This window comes from Rhinoderma darwinii, chromosome 1 (genome assembly GCF_050947455.1).
Source record: "Rhinoderma darwinii isolate aRhiDar2 chromosome 1, aRhiDar2.hap1, whole genome shotgun sequence".
Lineage (NCBI taxonomy): Eukaryota > Metazoa > Chordata > Amphibia > Anura > Rhinodermatidae > Rhinoderma > Rhinoderma darwinii.
The window spans coordinates 333,750,629-333,773,191 of NC_134687.1; the positions used below are offsets into that span (position 1 = coordinate 333,750,629).

General features: G+C 43.9%; 2 protein-coding genes across 2 annotated transcripts in view; one reads left to right on the forward strand and one right to left on the reverse strand.

Moving 5' to 3' along the window:
• The window catches only part of ACO1 (aconitase 1), a 254,019-nt gene that overhangs the window by 114,050 nt on the left and 117,406 nt on the right, over positions 1-22,563 (reverse strand). The gene's annotated exons all lie outside the window — the stretch shown is intronic.
• Positions 1-22,563, forward strand: part of CCDC171 (coiled-coil domain containing 171) — a 76,641-nt gene that overhangs the window by 42,999 nt on the left and 11,079 nt on the right. The window contains exons 12-19 of the mRNA XM_075858786.1: positions 2,710-2,799; positions 11,694-11,894; positions 13,399-13,566; positions 16,049-16,237; positions 16,853-17,348; positions 19,943-20,059; positions 20,289-20,500; positions 21,618-21,800. Coding sequence (XP_075714901.1) covers positions 2,710-2,799; positions 11,694-11,894; positions 13,399-13,566; positions 16,049-16,237; positions 16,853-17,348; positions 19,943-20,059; positions 20,289-20,500; positions 21,618-21,800 — 1,656 coding nt within the window. The remainder of the gene's footprint in view (positions 1-2,709; positions 2,800-11,693; positions 11,895-13,398; positions 13,567-16,048; positions 16,238-16,852; positions 17,349-19,942; positions 20,060-20,288; positions 20,501-21,617; positions 21,801-22,563) is intronic.

Consider the following 22,563-nt stretch of genomic DNA (forward strand, 5'->3'; position numbering starts at 1 on the left):
CCAGTGAAAAGACAGCTTTATTTTATTTTTACACGTATGTGTGTCATATCGTGCCAAATTTAGCATTAACCCCTTCACGACTGCCATGCGGCTATATACGGTCTAACTGCCTATGCGCCGTGCAGTTTTACATGTGTATAAACGTTGACAGTCTGGAACGGGTTTAATGAGTGCAGTGCTGCTTCAGTTTGAGCAGCACTGCACTCTCATGTCTGCCGGGGCTTTGAGAGCCCGGAATACACCCCCCACTGTAGATAGTGCCACCCACAACCCCCTGTAGAAAAACCCTCTGTAGATAGCGCCACCTAAGCTCCCTCCAGCATCGGAATCCACAGTCAGCACTCTGGCCGAGGATTCCCCTCCTAGAGGGAGCCCCCCGCTGTCTTTCCATCCCCTCTGTAGATAGTGCCACCTCCCCTGCAGATAGCAACCCCCCGCTGTACATCGCATCACACCCACCACTGTAGATAGCGCCACCTGAACTGATTCTAGGAGCGGAATCCCCGCTGTCAGATCACACTGACAGGGGATTCCGCTTCTAGACAGAGCCCCTGACGTCACTGTCCATTTGGAAGTGACGTTAGTGGCTCTCTCTATGAGCTGAATCTCCGGCCTACACTCTGGCCGGGTATTCCGCTACTGGAGAAGCCCCTGGTGTCACTATCCATATATGGACACTGAGGTCAGGGGCTACTCCTGGAGCGGAATCCCCGCTCTGGCAGGGGATTCCGCTTTTATAGTTAACCCCTGACGTCACTGTCCATATATGGACAGAGATATCAGGGGCTTCCTGTAGGAGTGGAATCTTCGGCCAGAGGGATTTCGCTTCTACAGGGAGCTACAGTGGTGCTAGTTACAGGAAGGGGGTGCCATTTACGGGTGGCGCTATCTGCAGCGGGGATATTGCTAAATACAGGGGGGATGTTGCTATCTACAGGGAGGTGGCGCTATTTACAGGGGGTGTGGTGCTATATACAGGGGGTGTGGCACTATCTACATGGGTACTGTGGCATTATATTGCCACTATCTACAGGGGACACTATGGTGCTATCTACGTGGGCACTGTGTGTGGCACTATGTGGGCATTATCTACAGGGAGACCTGTGGCACTATATCTGCACTGTGGCACTATTTACAGTCGGCACTACTATGTGGGCAATGTGGCACTAGCTACAGTGGTATTGCGTCACTATCTACATGGGCACTGTGGTGTTTTCAGGGGGTTGTGACAAAAAGCCCTAACGAATAAAATTCATACATTTTTTTAACGTCCATGAAAAACGGATGGGAAATCTCGGTTAAAAATGGTCAGACGGCCGGAAATGGATTCAAATTTTGAGACACATAGATGCAAAACAGCCATGAAAAACTGACAGTTGATTAGTTGTTGACTGCCATTTTTTTCACAGTCGTGTGTATGTAGCCCTCCTCACTCCCCCCTTACAGCGATCCAGGGTGACGGAGAGAAAAGAGGACGAATTCTTACAGAGCTCTACAGTCTATGTGTATATATGTATGTGTGTATATACACATACAAAAATGTGTTTTTTCTTTAATTTTTAGTGATTTGTCTGCTCATAATAAAAATTAAAAACACTGAACTAATTTAACTAGTCTAGAAAATTAAAGCCTCATATGACTTGTAAAAATAGTTGTGATATTCAAAGCGGTTCCAAAGATATTGTCGTTTAAAGAAGGGCATATCAAAAATGGAAAATTTTACCTGGACACAGGGGCATCAATGACCCTTGGTGATGAAAAGGTTAAGGAAGGCAATATGGTCAACGCTAGGTAATAAAACTGCTAATAAGAGGCATGAGATTTAAATGGAGAAGTATAAATGACATTATTTAGGCAATTTATGTCATATGTGAATGATCCCAATATTTTGAGCATTACTTTGGAAAAAAGCTTTAGATGACGGGTTCGACTTTTGGAGCATTTCAATCTCCAATCACATTTCACTTTGATCTTTATGGATTAACGTTACATATCTTAGTATGTTGTCCAACATATTATTGCCCTAGAAAAAGCTGCAGTGCTCTTTTGCAACAGTTTTTTTTTATTTTTTTTTATTGCTCTAATAAAAAGGAAATAAAGCAGTTTTGATAAAAGTGGATCTGCTATATTCTTAGATCACTTGTATGAGCCAAAAGGCAGAATAATTTTTCTGCCGTTTTGGCTAATAGGAGAATGGACTTGTCCCTGTAATATACTACCAATAATTTTTTTTCTTTTCCTTATTTTTATTTTTTTGGGTTTCTCCAGGATCCTACCTTACTAAGGCGCATTTTCCTCAATTTATTTGAGGCAATTACCTGATATTGTGCTTTTCTCACAGGTGGTTTAGTTGCTTATAGTTTATAATTCTGTCCTTTCTGTTATGGAAATTATCTCTGCCCGCATTTACTTACTGTTGAATGTCTAGTGAGTTTGTATACTCAGCAGCCAATCTGCAGAGGCTGCACTGCAGTGTAAAGCATGGGGTGCAAGGGGAGCAGCCTGAGCCACTGATGAGACAGGAGGTTGATTTGCACTGCAGCTAAGTGCCTTTACAGAGGGACCATGCAGCTAACGCATAAAAAAACATATCTGTGAAATTTTTGAAATAAACATACGAATACAACCACAAAAAAATACCCAAAAATTTTGTGATCTATGTGACCAATGAACATTTTTTTTTATTTTCTAAAAAAATCTTTCAAACAGCTGGTGACAAAAAAACTTGACTGTGTGGGGATGAAAGAAGAACTAGAATCTTCCAAACAGATGATACACAACCTGCGTAAAAGCCTTGAGGTATAAATATATACTGTATATCCTATCCTCTTTTTTTTTTTTTCTGTCTGTAAATCTAACCATAGACTCTGATCTCAACAGGACCCGCTAATAATGAAATATATCTATGTGTACTGAACGACAATCTCTTGACATTCCTTGTCGAGAGAACTCTTTCTGATCCTACTGTTTCCCAAAGATAAGCAGCGCAGTTGCCTGACCGCTATTTGTCACCCTGCTGAAATAACATGAACAGTTAGTCTGAGAAGTCGATGCCTTTAGTAAATGTGCATGTTTGTGCACAATAATCAGATAGCGACATGCAAGAAGATAGTACTCTCAAGCCTCTGTGTTCCAGAGTTTTGTGGGGATTTTAGAGATTGGAACCCTACCGAACAAAAAAGTTTGTGCCCCTTAGACTCTTGAAACTGATTAGAGCTGAATGGGCCAAGCATTCTAAAGAGCATCTCGGTCCCTTTTGTTCTAGTGATTGGGAGAGGTTTCAGCATATCGACCCTTAGGGCTTGTCCACACACAATGGAATTGCTGCAGAAAATTTCTGCAGCAATTCCGTTGAAAGTCAAAGGCTTTTTTCTGCTGCGGCTAAAGCGCACCATTTCCTGTGTTTTTTACGGGAGAAAATGGTGCAGAAATGGAGATGGAGACATTTCCTATGAAAAACGCAGCAATTCTGCACACTTTCCGTAGCAGGAATTGACATGCTGCGGTCTGAAAAAATATGCACCGCAGGTCAATTTAGTCTCCGAAATCTTACGCAGCATGTGGATGAGATTTGTTAAATCTCATCCACCATGCTGCTACTGTATTCTGCTGCATTTTTTCCGGCCGAAATTCCCGCCAGAAAAAACTCTGCAATTCCAGAGCGCGTGGACGAGGTCTTACTTAGAGGGTTTATCACCAGTTTATAAGTGCCCTATCTCCTACATAATCTGATCGGCGCTGTAATGTAGATAACAGTGGTTTTTATTTTGAAAACGATCATTTTTGAGCAAGTTATGAGCAATTTTAGATTTATGCTAATTAGTTTCTTAATAGACAACTGGGCGTGTTTTTACTTTTTACCAACTGGGCGTTGTAAAGAGACGTGTATGAGGCTGACCAATCAGTGACCAATCAGCGTCATACACTTCTCATGGTTCCAGCCCAGCTTCTTTCACTGCATAGTCCCGCTGTAACAATGGGCAGGAACAATGAGAAGTGTATGATGCTGATTGGTCACTGATTGGTCAGCGTCATACACTCCTCTGTACAACGCCCAGTTGGTAAAAAGAAAAAACATGCCCAGTTGGTCATTAAGAAACGAATTAGCATAAATGTAAAACTGCTCATAACTTGCTAAAAAATTATCGTTTTTCAAAATAAAAACCACTGTTGTTACCTACATTACAGCGCCGATCACATTATGTAGGAGATAGGGCACTTATAATCTGGTGACAGAGCCTCTTTAAGTAAGGCCTCGTCCACACGCTCCGGAATTGCAGAGTTTTTTTCTGGTGGGAATTTCGGCTCTTATAATCTGGTGACGGAGCCTCTTTAAATCATCTTCTGACCTACTTTAATGACGTGGGAGAAGAGAGAATTTAGTGCACGTTTACTTTAAAGGGTTATTCCCACCTTAGACATTTATGGCCTATTCACGGGATCTGCCATAAATGTCTGATAGATGCAGGTCGGAGCTCTGGGACCCGCACCTATCTTCACAACCCCCCCCTTCTGGCGAGCTAAGACCTGCATCTATCAGACATTTATGGAAAATCCTGTGGAAAGGCCATACGTGTCTAAGGTGGAAATAACCCTTTAGTAAACGTGCACTAAATTCTCTCCTCACATGTTACATGACCCCCGTCCTGCCTGGTGAGGCACCTGCCGCATCTAGGGAGAGAATGAATGGAGATTTGGCCACGTTCTCCGTTTTGTCCTCTTGGAGTTACGGAAACAGTCGTGCTCACCTTTTGCAGTCACCTCTCCATTTGTTTTCCACCTAAATGCGGCGGCCGACAGTAGCCCCATAAGGCGGAAGGCAGTCTGATGACCCTTGTTTTGGAGAGAAGTGTAGGTCCCAAAGCTGGGATCTGCAACTATAAGACATTTATGGCATATCCATAGAATCTGCCATAAATATCTGAGGTGTGAATATTAGCAACATTAGGTTTCAATGTCACTGCTGTCGCGGCGCGGGGTGTGTACCCACTGGGTCGTACCGCGTGGCGTGATAGCAGCTGGCCAAACAGGTACAATGCAATGTCTATAGTTCAGAAAGGGTACCTGAGGCAATGTAGACAGTAGCGGTGGATTCAGGCTAAGATGAGGCTCCGACAGTAGAAAGACACCCGGTGGGGTGCGACACAATAGATGCAGCGGAGGGCACAACACGACTCCAACTCTCGAAGGCACGGTAGCACTGGATACAGGGTACAGGCAGCAGGAACGGGTAACACTGGGAACTGGAAAACACTAAGAAACCATTTTCAAGGACAAACTTAAGGTAACAAAACAACGCTCAGGCAAGGATCGAGAGGGCAGAGCCCCTTTTATAGTCCCGAAGCATTCTGGACTAATTGCAGTATTCTGCAACTGTGCGCGTACTGGCCCTTTAAGGCCGTGCACGCGCGGGGGCGTGCGCCCTGCGCGAGACAGTGTGTGCCGGTGTCTCCCAGGAGGGAGATGCCGCCGGGAACTCGCTCGTCCATGGTCGCGGCTGACAGAGTGTAAGTCATGACGACGGTCCGCGGCCATAGACGTTACAACTGCCACCATGAAGAAAACATCTTTTTGTGCACTGTAAGGCCTCGTGCACACATCCGATACAGTTTTCACGGCCGTTTGTGACGTATCCGTATGCCCGTTTTAGCGGCCGTGTGCACTCCCGTGTTCACTCCGTGTTTTCGTTTCCGAGCACCGAGCATGGTACTGTCCAGGGTGCTGAAAAAGTTAATGGGCTGCACTGATCGTCGGTAACTCTTTCAGCACCCTGGACAGTACCATGCTCGGCGCTCGGAAAATAAAATTTTAATGTAATAATAAAAAATAAAAAAAATACGTTCATACTTACATTCCTCCTGTCCGGCCTCCAGCGATGACATTTCATCCATGTCGCCGCTGCAGCCAATCACAGGCTGTAGTGGCGGTCACGCACGTCAGGATGACATCAGAAGGCCGGCCTCCAGGGATGACGCTTCATCCCACGTGACCGCCTCTTTAGCCAATCACAGGCTGTCGCGTCAGAAAGGAAGGTCGGACTGGAGGAAGAAGAGGGACTCGTCGCCAAGACAACGACCGGGTACGTATGAACTGCTTTTTATTTTATTTGTAATCAGCAGCCTCTTTTCTCTATCAGTGATTGATAGAGACAAGTGGCTGCCGATTAGTGTAATATTTCTGTTATGTTTTACTGCCCGCCCAGCGGTTGCTAGGCAACGGCTCCGTCACACACGGACGGCACACGGATGCCTTCCGTGTGCCTTCAGTTTTTTTGACGGCCCCCATTGACTTGCATGGGCCTCACGGTCACGGAATCTCGGACCAAAGTAGGACATGCTCCACTTTGGATCGGAACGGAGCAACGGACCGTCAAAAAACCTGAAGTGTGCATGGCCCCATTGAAATGAATGGGTCAGTGTGCTAGCCGTCAGAAAAACTGCTAACACCCTGAAGGAAAAATACTGAAGTGGGCATGGGGCCTTAATCCATTTTTTCATTGATCATTTGGAACCCACCTCATATCAAGATCATACTGTGTATGTCCTCATGTTGTTTTTTTTTTTTGCTGCGTTTTGGTGTTTTCTTGATACAAATTACAGGAAAATATGTTTGGGTAAAACCTCTCTACCACACAATTCTGCACCATGTGAATACACCCTTAGGCATCATTTACACGAGCGTAATATACGCGCGTGCTTTTCACGCGTGTCGAACGCACCTATATTACTCTATGGGGCAGTGCAGACAGTCCGTGGGTTTTGGGCAGCGTGAGTGCGCTGCGTAAAACTCACGACATGTTCTATATTTCAGCGTTTTTCGCGCATCACGCACCCATTGAAGTCAATGGGTGCGTGAAAACCACGCAGGTCGCACGCAGTCAAACTCTGAATGTAAACAGAAAAGCACCACGTGCTTTTCTGTTTACAAACATCCAAACTGAGTGTCATAATGAAAATCACGCAGCCGCGCATAATACACTGATGACACACGCAGCTGTTAAGTGCATTTTGCGCCGCGTTTTTTGCGTGCGCAAGACGCACACGCTCGTGTAAATCAGGCCTTAACCCCTTCCCGACATTTGCCGTAAATGTACGTCATGGAAAGCATTGACTTCCCGCATCTTGCCGTACTTTTACGCCGAATGTTTGGGACCGGCTCAGAAGCTGAGCCGGTGCCACCATCACCGGATCTCAGCTGTATCTTACAGCTGACATCCGGCTGTAACGGCGGGGACCGAAATTAGCTTCGATCCCCGCCATTAACCCCTTAAGTGCAGCGCTCAAACGCGATCGCTGCACTTAAGGTGTTTGCAGCTCATCGGAACCCCAGTAATGAAATTGCCGGGGTTCCGGTGCCTGCAATGGCAACCGGAGTCCTAATACTGGCCTCCCGGTCTGCCTAGCACCGAAGCCGGTCAAGATCCGCCCGGCGGCGGAGCCTGATCGGCTTCCGTAGCTGCCGGCAATATGGCGCCGGGTCAGGAGCTGATCCGGCGTCATCAGCGATGGAAGTCAGCTGTACTGTACAGCTGACATCCACCTGTAACGGTAGGAACCGGAGCTAGCTCCGATCCCTGCCATTAACCCCTTCGATGCAGCAATCGAAAGCGATTGCTTCATCGTAGCGGTTACTAGCAGATCGCCAGCCCTGACAGGCAATCAGGACTGGCGACTGCTGTTATTACGGAAGCCGATTTAGGAAGCCTAATCGGCTTGCTGTCAGTGAATGACTGACAGATCTAATACATTTCACTACACCAGTAAGACTCCAAACAAAACTACTACCAAGCAAAATCCACGCTCCAAAAGCCAAATGGCGTTTCCTCCCATCTGAACCCTACAGCGTGCCCAAACAGCAGTTTCCTTCCACATATATGGCACCGTCATACCCGGGAGAACCCTTTTAGCAATTTTTGGGGTGTGTGTCTCCAGTGGCATAAGCTGGGCACGACATATTTGCCACTGAATGGCATATCTAGGGAAAAATATACATTTTTAATTTGCACCATCCACAGCACATTCATTTATGGAAAAGACCTGTGGGGTGAAAATGCTCACTACACCCCTTAATAAATGCCTTGAGGGGTGCAGTTTCCATAATGGGGTCACTTCCCAGGGGTTTATTTTTATTATTTCACATCTGAGCCTCTGCAGTTGTGAACCAATACATTGTAAATCGCCAAATTAGGCCTCAATTTTATATGGTACGCTTTCACTCCTGAGCCTGGTCGACTGTCCAGGCAAGAGATTAGGGCCACATGTAGGGTGTTTCTAAAACCAGGAAACCCAGCATAATAATTAGAGAGTGGTCTTGTTATGGTGGCACAAGCTGGGCACCACATATTGTCCACATATCTGTGGAAAAAATCCCATTTTCACTCTGCAACATCGAGTTCACACTAATTTCTACAAAACACCTGCAGGGTTAACATGCTCACTACACCCCTAGGTAAATGCATTGAGGGGTGTAGTTTCCAAAATTGGGTCACTTCTGGGGGGTTTCCACTGTTTTGGGCCCACAGGCGCCCAGAAACCAATCCAGCAACATCTGCACTCCAAATGGCGGTCCTTCCCTTCTGAGCCCTGCCGTGTGCCCAAACAGCAGTTTATGACCACATATGGGGTATTGCCGTACTCGGGAGAAATTGCTTTACAAATGTTGGGTTCTTTTTTTTCCTTTATTTGTTGCGAAAATGAAAAAATTTGCGCTAAAGCTACGTCTTATTGAAGAAAAGGGATTGTTTTTATTTTCACTGCCCAATTCTAATAAATTCTATGAAACATCTGTGGGGTCAAAATGCTCACTACGCCCCTAGATGAATTCCTCAAGAGGTGTAGTTTCCTAAATGGTGTCACTTTTTGGGCGTTTTCATTGTTTTTTCCCCTCAGGGGCTTTGCAAATGTGACATGGCCGCCGCAAACCATTCCTGCTCAATGTGATCTCCAAAAGCCAAATAGCGCTCTTTCCCTTCTAAGCCAAGCCGTGTCTCCAAACAGCCGTTTATTACCACATGTGGGGCGTTGTTTTACTCGGGAGAAATTGCTTTACAAATTTTTTGGTGCTTTTTCTCCTTCAGTCCTTGTGGAAATGAGTAAAAATAAGCTAAACCTACATTTTCTTTGAAAAAATGTTGATTTTTATTTTCAGGGCCTACTTCCAATAATTTCTGCAAAAAAACTGTGGAGTCAAATCGCTCACTATACCCCTAGATAATTTCCTCAATGGATGCAGTCTCCAAAATGGGGTCACTTGTGGGGGGTTTCCACTGTTTTGTCTCCTCAGGGACTTCGTAAATGTGACATGGCCTCTGCAAACCATTCCTGCTAAATGTGAACTCCAAAAGCCAAATGGCACTCCATCCCTTCGAAGCCCTGCCGTGTGTCCAAACAGCCGTTTATTACCACATGTGGGGTATTGTTTTACTCGGGAGAGATTGGTTTACAAATTTTACGGTGCTTTTTCTCCTTCAGTCCTTGTGGAAATGAGAAAAAATTAGCTAAACCTACATTTTCTTTGAAAAAATTTAGATTGTCATTTTCAGGGCCTACTTCCAATAATTTATGCAAAAAACCTGTTGGGTCAAAACGCTCACTATACCCCTAGATAATTTCCTCAATGGGTGTAGTTTCCAAAATGGGGTCACTTGTGGGGGGTTTCCACTGTTTTGTCCTCTCAGGGGCTTTGTAAATGCGACATGGCCTCCGCAAACCATTCCTGCTAAACTTGAGCTCCAAAAGCCAAATAGCGCTCTTTCCCTTCTCAGCCCTGCCGTGTCTCCAAACAACCGTTTATTACCACATGTGGGGTATTGTTTTACTCGGGAGAAATTGCTTTACAAATTTTACGGTGCTTTTTCTCCTTTAGTCCTTGTGGAAATGAGAAAAAAAAATCGCTAAACCTACATTTTCTTTGAAAAAATGTCGATTTTAATTTTCACGTCCTACTTCCAATAATTTCTGTAAAAAACCTGTGCGGTCAAAATGCTCACTGTACCCCTAGATAATTTCCTTGAGGTGTGTAGTTTCCCAGATGGGGTCACTTTTGGGGGATTTTGACTGTTTTGGCACCGCAAGAGCCCTTCAAACCTGACATGGTGCCTAAAATTTATTCTAACAAAAATAAGGCCCCAAAATCCACTAGGTGTTCCTTTGCTTCTGAGGCCGATGCTTCAGTCCAGTAGCACGCTACGGCCACATGTGGGATATTTCCTAAAACTGCAGAAACTGGGCAACAAATATTGAGTTGCATTTCTCTGGTAAAACCTTCTGTGTGTTAAAAAAAATTGTACTAAAAATTTATTTCTGCTAAAAAATATGAAATTTGTACATTTCACCTCTACTTTGCTTTAATTCCTGTGACATGTGTAAAGGGTTAAGACATTTTCTAAATGCTGTTTTGAATACTTTGAGGGGTGAAGTTTTTCAAATGGGGTGACTTTTTGGGGGTTTCTAATATATAAGGCCCTCAAAGCCACTTCACAACTGAACTGGCCCCTGTAAAAATGGCCTTTTGAAATTTTCTTGAAAATGTGAGAAATTGCTGCTAAAGTTCTAAGCCTTGTGATGTCCTAGAAAAATAAAAGGATGTTCAAAAAACTATGCCAATCTAAAGTAGACATATGGGGGATGTTAATTAGCAACAATTTTGTGTGTTATAACTGCCTGTCTTACAAGCAGATACATTTAAATTGAGAAAAATGCTAATTTTTGCAATTTTTCGCTAAATTTTGGTGTTTTTCACAATTAAATACTGAACATATCGAGCAAATTTTGCCAGTAACTTAAAGTCCAATGTGTCACGAGAAAACAATCTCAGAATCGCTTGGATAGGTGAAAGCATTCCGGAGTTATTACCACATAAAGTGACACATGTCAGATTTGAAAAATGAGGCTCGGTCAGGAAGGTCAAAAGTGGCCAAAGAGGGAAGGGGTTAATAACCGAGAAAGACCAGGGTTTATTTACAAGCATCTTATGCCCCTTTCACACCATGTTTTGCAAAATATAAAGTGTTTTAGGTAAAAAAAAAAAAACCTACCTATAGTGTAGTGTGCCACTTTGTTGGGCTATGTTTGTATGCTTTGATACTAAAGAATAAAAATGTTTCCATTATCATCATTAATTAAAGGTTAAGTGTTCACAGCTGGAAGAAATTGGCTTGTTTTTTGTAACTTTCTAAAAGAAAACATACGCCAAAAAAGTATTCCAAGTCATAGCATATGCATCCAGCGATTGCCCAAAAAAAACAACATATGCCGCTTATGACTTGTTTTTGGTGTGAACAATGGCATAGAGCCTTCCAATAAAACGTATGCCAATATGTACAGTATGGCGCACATTGACATAAGTTTGGCCCATAGAAAACAATGGGAGAGTTCATGGATACTTTCCTATATGTTTTCAAAAGGTTTGTAAATAAATCTGGTGTGAAAGAGTCCTTACTCGCTGTATGGTCAGCTTGCGATTCGTGCTTTAGAGCAGGATTGGACTTTCTGCTTTGACAGGTGAAGAAAAGGCTATTTTATTCAAAGGCCTTATGTGCATTACTAGTAGAGTAAAAAAAAGTAATTTTTGTGTGGGGCTTAGGGTATTTTCCATATGCATTGCAACCATCTGAATTTTTGCGAAAATCACTAAAATAAATGTGATTTGACCCCACCTTGTGATTAGACCCTAAATATCCTTTTGTTCTTCAGAACATTCGGTCAGAGCAGCTGGTTGCTCAGAAGGAGTTACGAAGTCTGAGTGTTGCCTGCGCTGAAAGAGAGACTCAAATAGCCCAACTTCAGACAGAACTAGTGAAGGCACATGACACCTGCGAAAAAGAAAATCTGAGAGCCTTGGAGTCTGAACGTGAAATCCTGAAAATAACCCGAGCTTTTCAGAAGGATGCAGAGGTATGCGATAATGCAGTAAAGTTTATGTAGCTCACTAATTCCGTATACGCCGCATGTGCTAATAGCGGCTTTACACTTACCGCTTGTTATGCGTACAATTCAGTAGAAAGCAACACAGTATTCTTTTCATAGATACATGCAACGTTTTCGACAAGTAAAATGTTTTTAAAAGTTCATGCTTACAAGAAATTGTAGGGCAATTCAATGCAAGTATCCATGGCAGGAATATTTTCCACCAGCATTCTCTCACGCCCTCGGGGCCCGTATCTCATACTCCTAAATATTTGATATTTTCTTCGACTGAATTATAATCCTTCCAAATACTATTTAGGCTTCTGGAAAGTTTACACATACATAGATACATAGATCCATATATACGTATCTGTGCAGCAGTGGTTTTGGGAGTTCAAATAACAGACAAGCAGTATGTCGCACAAAAACCACATGAATCATATAATTATTTTTTCACAACACATTTACTTAAAGGGTAACTAAACTTTCAGAAAACTTCTGACATGTCATAGTGACTCTTTTAGTGAATTCACCATAGCAACTTCCTCTAGCAGAGCGTTTCATAGTCTCACTGCTCTTACAGTAAAGAACCATCTTTATATTACTTACAGTGAAGTGACCTTGAGTCACTGTCTGTATATTTAAAAAAATAAAAAAAGTTTACGAGTGACCACATACTCTGTATATTTTAATTTATCCTAGAAAATCATATAGGCAAAGAAGCAATGTTTAAACCCCTCCTGTGGCTAGGTCTTATTCAATAGCTTGAGAGTTTAAGAAAGACCCAGCCACACAAGGGGTCGAAACGTTGCTCCTTTGCCTGTATGCTTACCTTGGATCTATAAAGAAAAAAGTTTATAGAGGATGCTGCACTCCTGGACTTCTTTTGTGTATTACATCATTGGGATTTTTTAGAGTACCATCCCCCACCCGTGATTTAGCCTCCCATGGAAATTTTCCATAACCTGGTGCTGTCCTAGCATATACAGCCTGTATAATAATTCAGAGCTGTATTCATCATTTCGCTGGTTGCTATTGGAACCTATCAATAAGCTTGTCCAAAGTATAGCCCTAACAGTGACCATAATACAGCGGGAAGTTTGTTTTTGCTACAACAAATTACAAGATCAATTTAAGCTCTTTGCAACATGAAATGCTGGGAGATTTCTGCTCTGAAGCCTGCAAACTTTTAATGCAGCTCTAATAATACAGACTTCAATTCAGAATGGGTACAATATAAGTGCAATTTATTTTCAAGGTCATGTACATTTTTATGCAAATTAATTCTATATGTAAAATGTTGTACAAAGATTAATACGTGCTAATTGTTTATGATTTACCTGTCCACTCATGTCTGTGTAATTTTCAAATGTATTTATTTAATTTATATTAACATCATTACATTTGGTATTCATTTTATGTACGTATTTCATTACATTTGGTAAACCCATTTAATTTTTTATAGAAACACATCATGTTATTTTCTTTTCAGAAGAAGTTAACTTTCCTACATGGGTTATACCAGCGCCTGGTAGCAGGTTGTGTGCTCCTAAAAGAACCAAAAAGCATGATTGGTAATTTCACTTGGCCAGAACTCTGTGTTGTATTGCAGGAGAATGTAGACGCCCTTATCTCAGACCTCCACCAAGCTAATGAAAAGGTACAATTATCTTTAGTCCGTCATTCCTTCATTTAATGTCACACGACCATGTACTATAGGAGTAATTCTCCCAATTATATATACTCACACACACACACATATATATGTATATATATATATATATATATACACATATATCAGGGGTCTCAAGCACGCGGCCCGCGGGCCGCATGCGGCCCCTGGGGCTGTCATCTGCGGCCCGCGGGACACAGAGCCGCTAGTATCGGCTCTGCTCCGAGACTCTGGAATTCCCTGACATCGCTGTCCACATATGAACAGCGATGTCTGGGGCTTCCCCAGAGCCGGAGTCCCGGGCAGAGAGCTAGTACAGGCTCTGCTCCGGGACTCTGTGGAATTCCCTGACATCGCTGCCCATATATGGACAGTGTGTCAGGGTCTTGCCCAGAGCGGAGCAGAGCACTGGTGTCGGCTCTGCTTCTAGACTCTGTGGAATTCCCTGACATCGCTGTCCACATATGAACAGCGATGTCTGGGGCTTCCCCAGAGCCGGAGTCCCGAGCAGAGCGCTGGTGTCGGCTCTGCTCCGGGACTCTGTGGAATTCCCTGACATCGCTGCCCATATATGGACAGTGTGTCAGGGTCTTGCCCAGAGCGGAGCAGAGCGCTGGTGTCGGCTCTGCTCCGGGACTCTGTGGAATTCCCTGACATCGCTGTCCACATATGAACAGCGATATCTGGGGCTTCCCCAGAGCCGGAGTCCCGAGCAGAGCGCTGGTGTCGGCTCTGCTCCGGGACTCTGTGGAATTCCCTGACATCGCTGCCCATATATGGACAGTGTGTCAGGGTCTTGCCCAGAGCGGAGCAGAGCGCTGGTGTCGGCTCTGCTCCGGGACTCTGTGGAATTCCCTGACATCGCTGTCCACATATGAGCAGCGATGTCTGGGGCTTCCCCAGAGCCGGAGTCCCGGGCAGAGCGCTAGTATAGGCTCTGCTCCGGGATGCTGCGGAATTCCCTGACATATCTGCCCATATATGGACAGTGTGTCAGGGTCTTCCCCAGAGCGGAGTCCCGGGCAGAGCGCTAGTAACGGCTCTGCTCCGGGACTCTGTGCAATTCCCTGACATCGCTGCCCATATATGGACAGTGTGTCAGGGTCTTCCCCAGAGCGGAGTCCCGGGCAGAGCGCTATTATCGGCTCTGCTCCGGGACTCTGGGGAAGCCTCTGACATCGCTGTCCATACATCGACAATAATGTCAGGGGCTTCACCAGAGCAGGAGTCCCAGTGATGTCAGGAGCACAGCTGGAGTCCCAGGAAGAGCCTACTAGCGCTCTGCCTGGGACGCCAGCTCTGGGGTTGCCCCTGACATCTCTGTCCATATATGGACAGTGATGTCAGGAGCAGAGCTGGAATCCCAGGCAGAGTGCCAGAAGCGGCTCTGCTCCGGGACTCCAGCTCTGGGCAAGCCCCTGACATCACTGGGGCAGCCTCTACAGAGGGCACTGGGGCAGCCTCTACAGAGGGCACTGGGGCAGCCTCTACAGAGGGCACTGGGGCAGCCTCTACAGAGGGCACTGGGGCAGCCTCTACAGAGGGCACTGTGGCAGCCTCTACAGAGGCCACTGTGGCAGCCTCTACAGAGGGCACTGGCAGCCTCTACAGAGGGCACTGTGGCAGCCTCTACAGAGGGCACTGTGGCAGCCTCTACAGAGGGCACTGTGGCAGCCTCTACAGAGGGCACTGTGGCAGCCTCTATAGAGGGCACTGTGGCATTATCTACAAGTGGGTGTGTGGCAGTATCTGAAGAGGACACTGGCATTATCTAGGGGTGTGTTGCATTATCTACAGAGGGCACTGTGGTCTTATCTACAGAGGGCACTGTGGCCTTATCGACAGAGGGCACTGTGGCCTTATCGACAGAGGGCACTGTGGCCTTATCTACAGAGGGCACTGTGGCCTTATCTACAGAGGGCACTGTGGCCTTATCTAGGGGTGTGTTGCATTATCCACAGAGGGCACTGCGGCAGCATCCACAGAGGGCACTGCGGCAGCATCCACAGAGGGCACTGCGGCAGCATCCACAGAGGGCACTGCGGCAGCATCCACAGAGGGCACTGCGGCACTATCTAAAAAGGGGCTGCCCAATCTTGACATGTGTTCTAACTGAGCCGCCGGACTGCATTTAGCGACACTTAAACTGGAAAGCTGGATTGTTGAAATAAGCACGTGGAGAAATATATCAAATTTTAAACCTAGCGCTATTATTATAGTAATGTAGTATTATTATTCTAGTAATATAGTGTTATAGTAGTTCAAATAACGAATTGATTAACAATAATTTTGTATTGTATCAAATTTGAAAGTAATGCGGCCCGTCAACTTCACATTTTTTCTATATGCGGCCCACTTACCCGGCCGAGTTTGAGACCCCTGACATATATACACACACTTTTAACTTGTAACCGGTACAGTGTATGCTTCTCAGTTTCTTTAGTCCAGTTCTCCTTCTCTCTGATACTAGGTATCTCATCTCGAATATTCTTGCAAGAACAAGACTGATGTATTGAGAGACCTGCAGAAACAACATGATGGTTCACTTGACAGACTCGCTCAGCAGATGAAAGAACAGCAAATTGCTTGGCAAAAAAAGACAAGAGATTTAGAACAACATTACTCTGCTCTTCTTGGGGACATTAACGCCAGGGCACAGGTAAAAAAAAAAAAAAAGAATGACATAATCTTCATCACCTTATCTTAATGTGACCTGTTTTTCGGCAGTTCTTAAAAACGGCTTTTTTTTGCATCTCTTACAGACTTTATTAGAGAGGGATGGCATGGGCATAGCCACTTGTCCAGTAAGGGGGAACAGGCACCTCCCATCTCATGATTGGTGGGGGTTCCAGTGCTTAGACCCCCACATATCAGATATAAATGTCTTTAATGAAAAAACCCCTGCAGAGAAAAAAAAGGTTCCTTTTTGGCGTCTTTTATCAATATTCAAATTGAAATATATATTTGAAGGAATATTCTTCTGGTTCTTTAGAATTGGTCTCATATGACCAGGATGGTGTCAGTCAAGGTGCCAAAGGATCTACTGGTCTGGCCCTTAAAAATGCCTAGACTCTTCATACATGTAGGTCTTTATTGACTATCCTGTACTAGATTCTGGGGTTTTTACACAGATGACTGTGAATTTTAAGCACAAAAGACATTCATCTACCAAATATACTACTAAAATGTGCTTTGATGATGATAACATGGCAAAATTATGCATGCCAATACTTTCTAACTTTATGTAAGCGATAGTAATGTTTTTGTTTTGCAGAAATATCAAAGGATAGCAGAAAAATCAAAAGATAAGATTTCCATTTATGAAAAAACCAAAGATCAGATGGCCTTAGAGAATGTGCGCATAAAAAATCTTCTGGTTAACACAGAAAAGGACCATAAGTCCCTCCTTGCGGCCTGTGCGCTCATGGCTGGTGCATTATACCCATTGTACAGTCGAGCTTGTATTTTAGCTGCACAGAGACGTTTCCTTCAAGACCAGATGAACACTTATGTAGCTGTGCAGAGTGAAATCCGAAATCTAGTACAAGCATTGTCCGACAGTGAAGTTAAAAGGAATGGTAATTCCAATAGAAGTCCAAAGTATTTCAGAAGTTTGACGCATGTGTTTCGACGCGGTGTCATCGTGGTTATGGCGGCTAATAGGCTTCAGCAACTTGGAAGATCCAGCAAGACCCTTTTTACATGGATAGAGGGTAAAGGACCTGGTCTCCCAGTGTGTCCTAGCAGTAGCCAAAACAGCAAAACACTCGGTAAGCAATTAAATTATTAAGTACATACTAAAAAACATATAGGTGGAAGAGTAGTACATTACAGAACAACAAGTGCTTCCACATGGGGCATATGGATGTCCTAGAGAGGGGGTCCTCTGCTCAGAACCCTCCTCGAATGGAGAGCTGCTCTGGCAGAACTGATGCGTCCATGCATTGTTTGGGCGATGGTTTAAAGTAATGCTGCATTTCCCCAAGGTGAGGCAACTCCTTTAATGCCCATTCTTTTGGAGTGAGATGTTCAATGAGCACATACCGTATGGATGTGATGTTGGGGTCTCCATGTTCTTTTGGCCTTGTAGTGTAATAATGTGTAGGTATTCAGAAAACTCTGATAATCTATTGTATTTTCTAGACTATTGGTTGTTTTAACCCTTTCACAGCCTAGGACGTATGTAAAACTTCATTACTTTAAATACTTGCTGCTACTAGAATATAAGAAGCAGAGCTTTACATTCTCATATTAAAGCCCAGAATCTTCGCTTTCAAAGGATACCTGGCTCTGAGGCAATATTCGGGGAGCAGCATTTGTTTGAACTCTGCAGTTCTTTCTGGTTCTGGGTCACTGCAAGGGAGGGGGGAAAGTGTAATTAAGAGCAGGAAGAAAGATCTCCGCCTGTTATTGTCATCTCTTCCCCCTGTACAGCCTCCAGTGACCCCGGGGTGTGGGGGGCTGTTTACAGAAACTTTCCTTTATGTTATCACCCTCCCTTATCAATCCGAGAAGATATCTCTCTGATTATAACGTTTGGAGGGGGGGCTTTTTTTTCTACAGGGGTGAGTAGATGAGCCGTTTCATATCTAGACATCCCCTTGGTCTAACCAAACCATATGTCGACTCCGTGGCTCAATTGTTTACAGGATTCTGGAAAATAGTAGAGATTTTGGTCTATTCAATTCTGGTGATTATGTGAAGATATGTGTATGTAGATATAGGCATAAGTGCAGTGGCGTAACTACCGCTGTAGCAGCCATAGCGGCTGCTACGAGGCCCACTGCATGAGGGGGCCCGTGCCACCCACCGTCACGGGCCCACCATGCCCGGTGCCGCTATGGCTGCTACATTGGTAGCGACGCCACATTCTATAGTATCTGCGTCCTTAGGACGCAGATACTATTGAACACTACAGCAGAGCAGGGAGGTATCTGCCATTAAAGGGGTTGTCCCACAAAACACATGTATACATACATACTTGCCAACTGTTCCGAATTTGCTGGGACTGTCCCGAATTTACAGAGGCGTGCGGATAAATTACGGAACCGGGACTTGTCCCGGCCACTGCTACATTCAATTGTATCTGCGTTCTCAGGACGCAGATACAATTGAATACTATGGCAGAGCAGAAAATTATCTGCTTCCTGCTCAGCCATTCACACCTCCTGGAGCGAAATCCCCAGCCAAAGCCTTGCCGATGCCCTAGCCGGAGATTCTGCTGCAGGAGGTGCCACTAATGTAACTGCCCTTATATGGACAGTGAAGTTAGGGCTCTCAGTATGTGCGGAATTCCCGGCCAGGGCATCCGCAACACTTTGGCCAGGGATTCCGCCGCTGCAGGAGTAGCCCATGACTTCACTGTCCATATATGGACAGTGACGTCAGGGGCACCTCTTGCAGCAGAATCACCGGCCAGAGCATTGCCGACGCCTGGCCGGGGATTCCGCTTACAGAGGGAGCCACAATGGCTCTATCTACAGAGACAGGGAGGGTGGGGAGCTATATACAGGGGTAGTATGTGGCACTATATACAGGGAGGTATGTGGCACTATCTACAGGGGGAGTATGTGGCACTATCTACAGGGGGCTGTGTGTGGCATCATCTATAGGGTGTGTGTGTGGCATCCATTATAGGGGGTGTGTGGCAACATCTAAAGGGGGTCTGTGTGCCATCATCTACAGGGGGCTTGTGCGCATGCGTGGCCGGCGCTCCATTTATTTCTTTTTTTTATTATTTAAAATTTTATTGATTTCAAAAGTCGGAGAAAACAACATACATCAATATGTGATACAATAGCGCTTGACTAGTGAATGTATTTTGTCAATTAGAAGCATTGAGAGCTCACTTCCACACCCTGTAGACTCATTAGAAGCAGGGAGTGATTTGAACAAGTCTATGAGGTATAGAGTAAGCACTCTGATTGGCAAGAGGCCTCTGTGATAGATGTGGGGCATGCTATTTGTATGAAGTGTACTTCATTTTTAGTTCCCAATACGATGGACACCCACTAGCTCCTTTCTATTAGGACATAGTAGTGTATCAGTAACATAGTAGTGTATATATCATATCTAGTACCCGCACACATGTCTTACAGCATTGATTTTTCCTTTATGGCTTTCTTCAACTCCTTTGTCCTACTGAAATGATTTAACAAATAGATTCTCTACTATAATGCGCTCCCGATAAAATAAGCCAACTAACATGCATAGTACTTAATTGTAGCCTTTACATTTTCTTGGGTAAATAGTAACTGATTTCATTGGACAACAAAACACAGATATTTTTGCTGTGAACATTTTTGGGGGTTTTGGTGTAAAGGGATGTGAGGCTATAAACAGCTTTTCCACTGTTTATTTCTAGGACCACAGGATGAGATGATGCGTGGTCAAGAAACTTGGAAGTGGATTACCAGCACTGATCTTCTATCTGCGATCATCAGTTCCATGTCTGATTTGCTTGGGGTTTTAAACCAGAAAGGTAATTCTGCTTATTTATGCCCTATAATTCTAGTTATTAACATTTTCCATTGATCATATTTTATTGTAGAATAGGCCAGACAAATCTCGGGAGCCATGTCGCCAATGTGCTTCGAAATTTGCTCTCTATTTATGTCTTTTGAAATTTCTTATTGCTTATGGTTTAAAAAAAAATAAAAAATCAAATTGGCGCCTGGATTCAACGATCTGTTTTTATTTCTTAACTGTAGGCCTAGATTTTGGATCACAGAGACCACTTATTGACACCGCCAAGAACTGTTTTTCTAAGCTGATGACCAGACTGAATGTGGGGTCTGAAGAACTACAAATATCCTCCATTTATGTGGACCCCGACAGTCTTGTTCATAGACTGACGTGTGGACTTCATAGAATCAGCTTGCAGACCTCAACCGTGGACCTTAGAAGTACAACTCCCATTGTGGTATAAGAGCATTTACACCATAGTTACTTTTTAAGTGCCATTGAAACCATCTGCCTAATTCTTTACAATGTCAATTGTACGTGGCAGTGCATAATTCTGTGATGTCTTATCAAATATATTATTTATTCATAAGATTTTATATATTATTTTGTCTAGTTTGAGTCTTTGGATTTGTTTACAAGTGGGTTAATCTGTATCTTCGCTCAATCTTTAGGCGAACTACCAGAGGAAATGTATGAAAATCCCTTTATTATTCATAATATGGGCAACCAATTTTTAATACCTTATTTGTTTGCTGAGTTACAGCAGTTGACGTTTCAGGCCCATAGGCTGTAGGTGCACTACGCTCCTCATGACAACACTGCCTGTTCTGTGTTCTACTAGTTCATTTGTTGTTGTCATATGAACATTATGTGGATCCAAATCACCATTCACATTAATGTTGATGTCTTCATTGGTTTGAATAGATGTGTATACATGTGCAGATTGATGTGAATGGTGATCCACACACTGTCCCAATGACAACACTGAACTGGCAAAAAAGTCAACAGAAAGTGTTGTCTTTTTAATATCTGTTTACAAGAAAAAAAACTGTTGAAAGCATAAGGCCCTGTTCACACAGCGTTTTTTGCAGGAGTTTTTCGCTGCGTTTTTCGTTCGCGGCCATTGAGCGCCACGGGCAAAAACGCAGCGAAATACGCTTTCTCTGCCCCCCATTGATGTCAATGGGAGGTCCGAGGCATAAATGCTCGAAGATAAAGCATGTAGTTTCTTTTTCCCGCAAGCGTTTTTTAGCGCTCGTGGGAAAAAAACGCTTCCGCCTCCCATTGAAATCAATGGGAGGCATTTTCGGACGTTTTTTGGCTCGTCAAAAAACTCTGTGTGAACAGGGCCAACCAAGGAAAGATGATGGCTTATACCGTAGATCTCTAGTAATAGAATATTTGTTTTATCTTACTAAAAGCAGTTCTATCTTTTCTTCATATGTTCAGAATTTTTTTTTTTTTCGAGGGAACGGGAAGAAATTTATGCATCTGTGTATGTTACCTTATATTAATTCCCAGAATACGGCTTCTTTTATAAACTGCACGCTTCTCTTTCTCTCATCTACTTATAGACGTGCCTGGCTGTTTTAAAAAGACAAATCCTTGCGCTCACCCAGCGACTACATACAGCAGAAATAGAGAGACGATCATTGCGACGGGAGCTGTCTTATATTAAGCAAAAAATGAACGAGATTAGCAGGGATGCTGGTGGCACAGAGAATCTTAAAGCGCAAAACCAACAGTTCCAGCACTCCGTAAGGACCAGTCATTCTTCTTTGTGCTTAGGAATCTTGGGAGACGGGATGGGCCTCATTTATCAAACCTGTACTTGTTGCCGATCTCAACCAATCACAGTGCAGCATTAATTTCTTAAACTGCTCTGGAAAAATTAAAGCTGCACTGTGATTGGTTGCTATGGCCCACTAGTACAGTTTTTGTCTTCAACAGCTTTGATACATGAGGCCTACTAGAAAAAATTTGCTTTTAAATAGTTTGTTCTACCTATTTGTATTGTGTTTTTCTTATGCTGAGGTTTGTTCATGTTAGCGTTTTTTTAAGGAATTCGATAATACCTATTGAATGGGGAAAAGTCAAAATAAAATGAATAAATGAAAGGGTTTATGCCATCATTGTCTGATCAGCAGAGGTCCCACCGCAATCATACATTGATGCCTAGAATGAAGTGACTCCTGTAGGTAAATGAGAGCTTCATGGTTTGTTTTTTTCTCACACTGCCTATTACAACCCTGTTCGTTTGAGGATGGCTGTGTTGCAATTCTCCACATAGAGCTTGGACTGGATCAGTGCTGTATGCGACTCGCGGGGGGCAGTGCTCTTTACCTGTGTTCTAGGGATCAGTGGAGCTCCTAGTGATGATATTTCATCTATATTTGTGATTCCTTTAATTGTTGCCTCAAACACATGGCAGTGGCTTATTAAAATAAATACGCACACTTCGCTATCTCTCCAGAACCCCCCATAAACACGCAGGCTCAGATCGGCCATCTTTCAAACGAG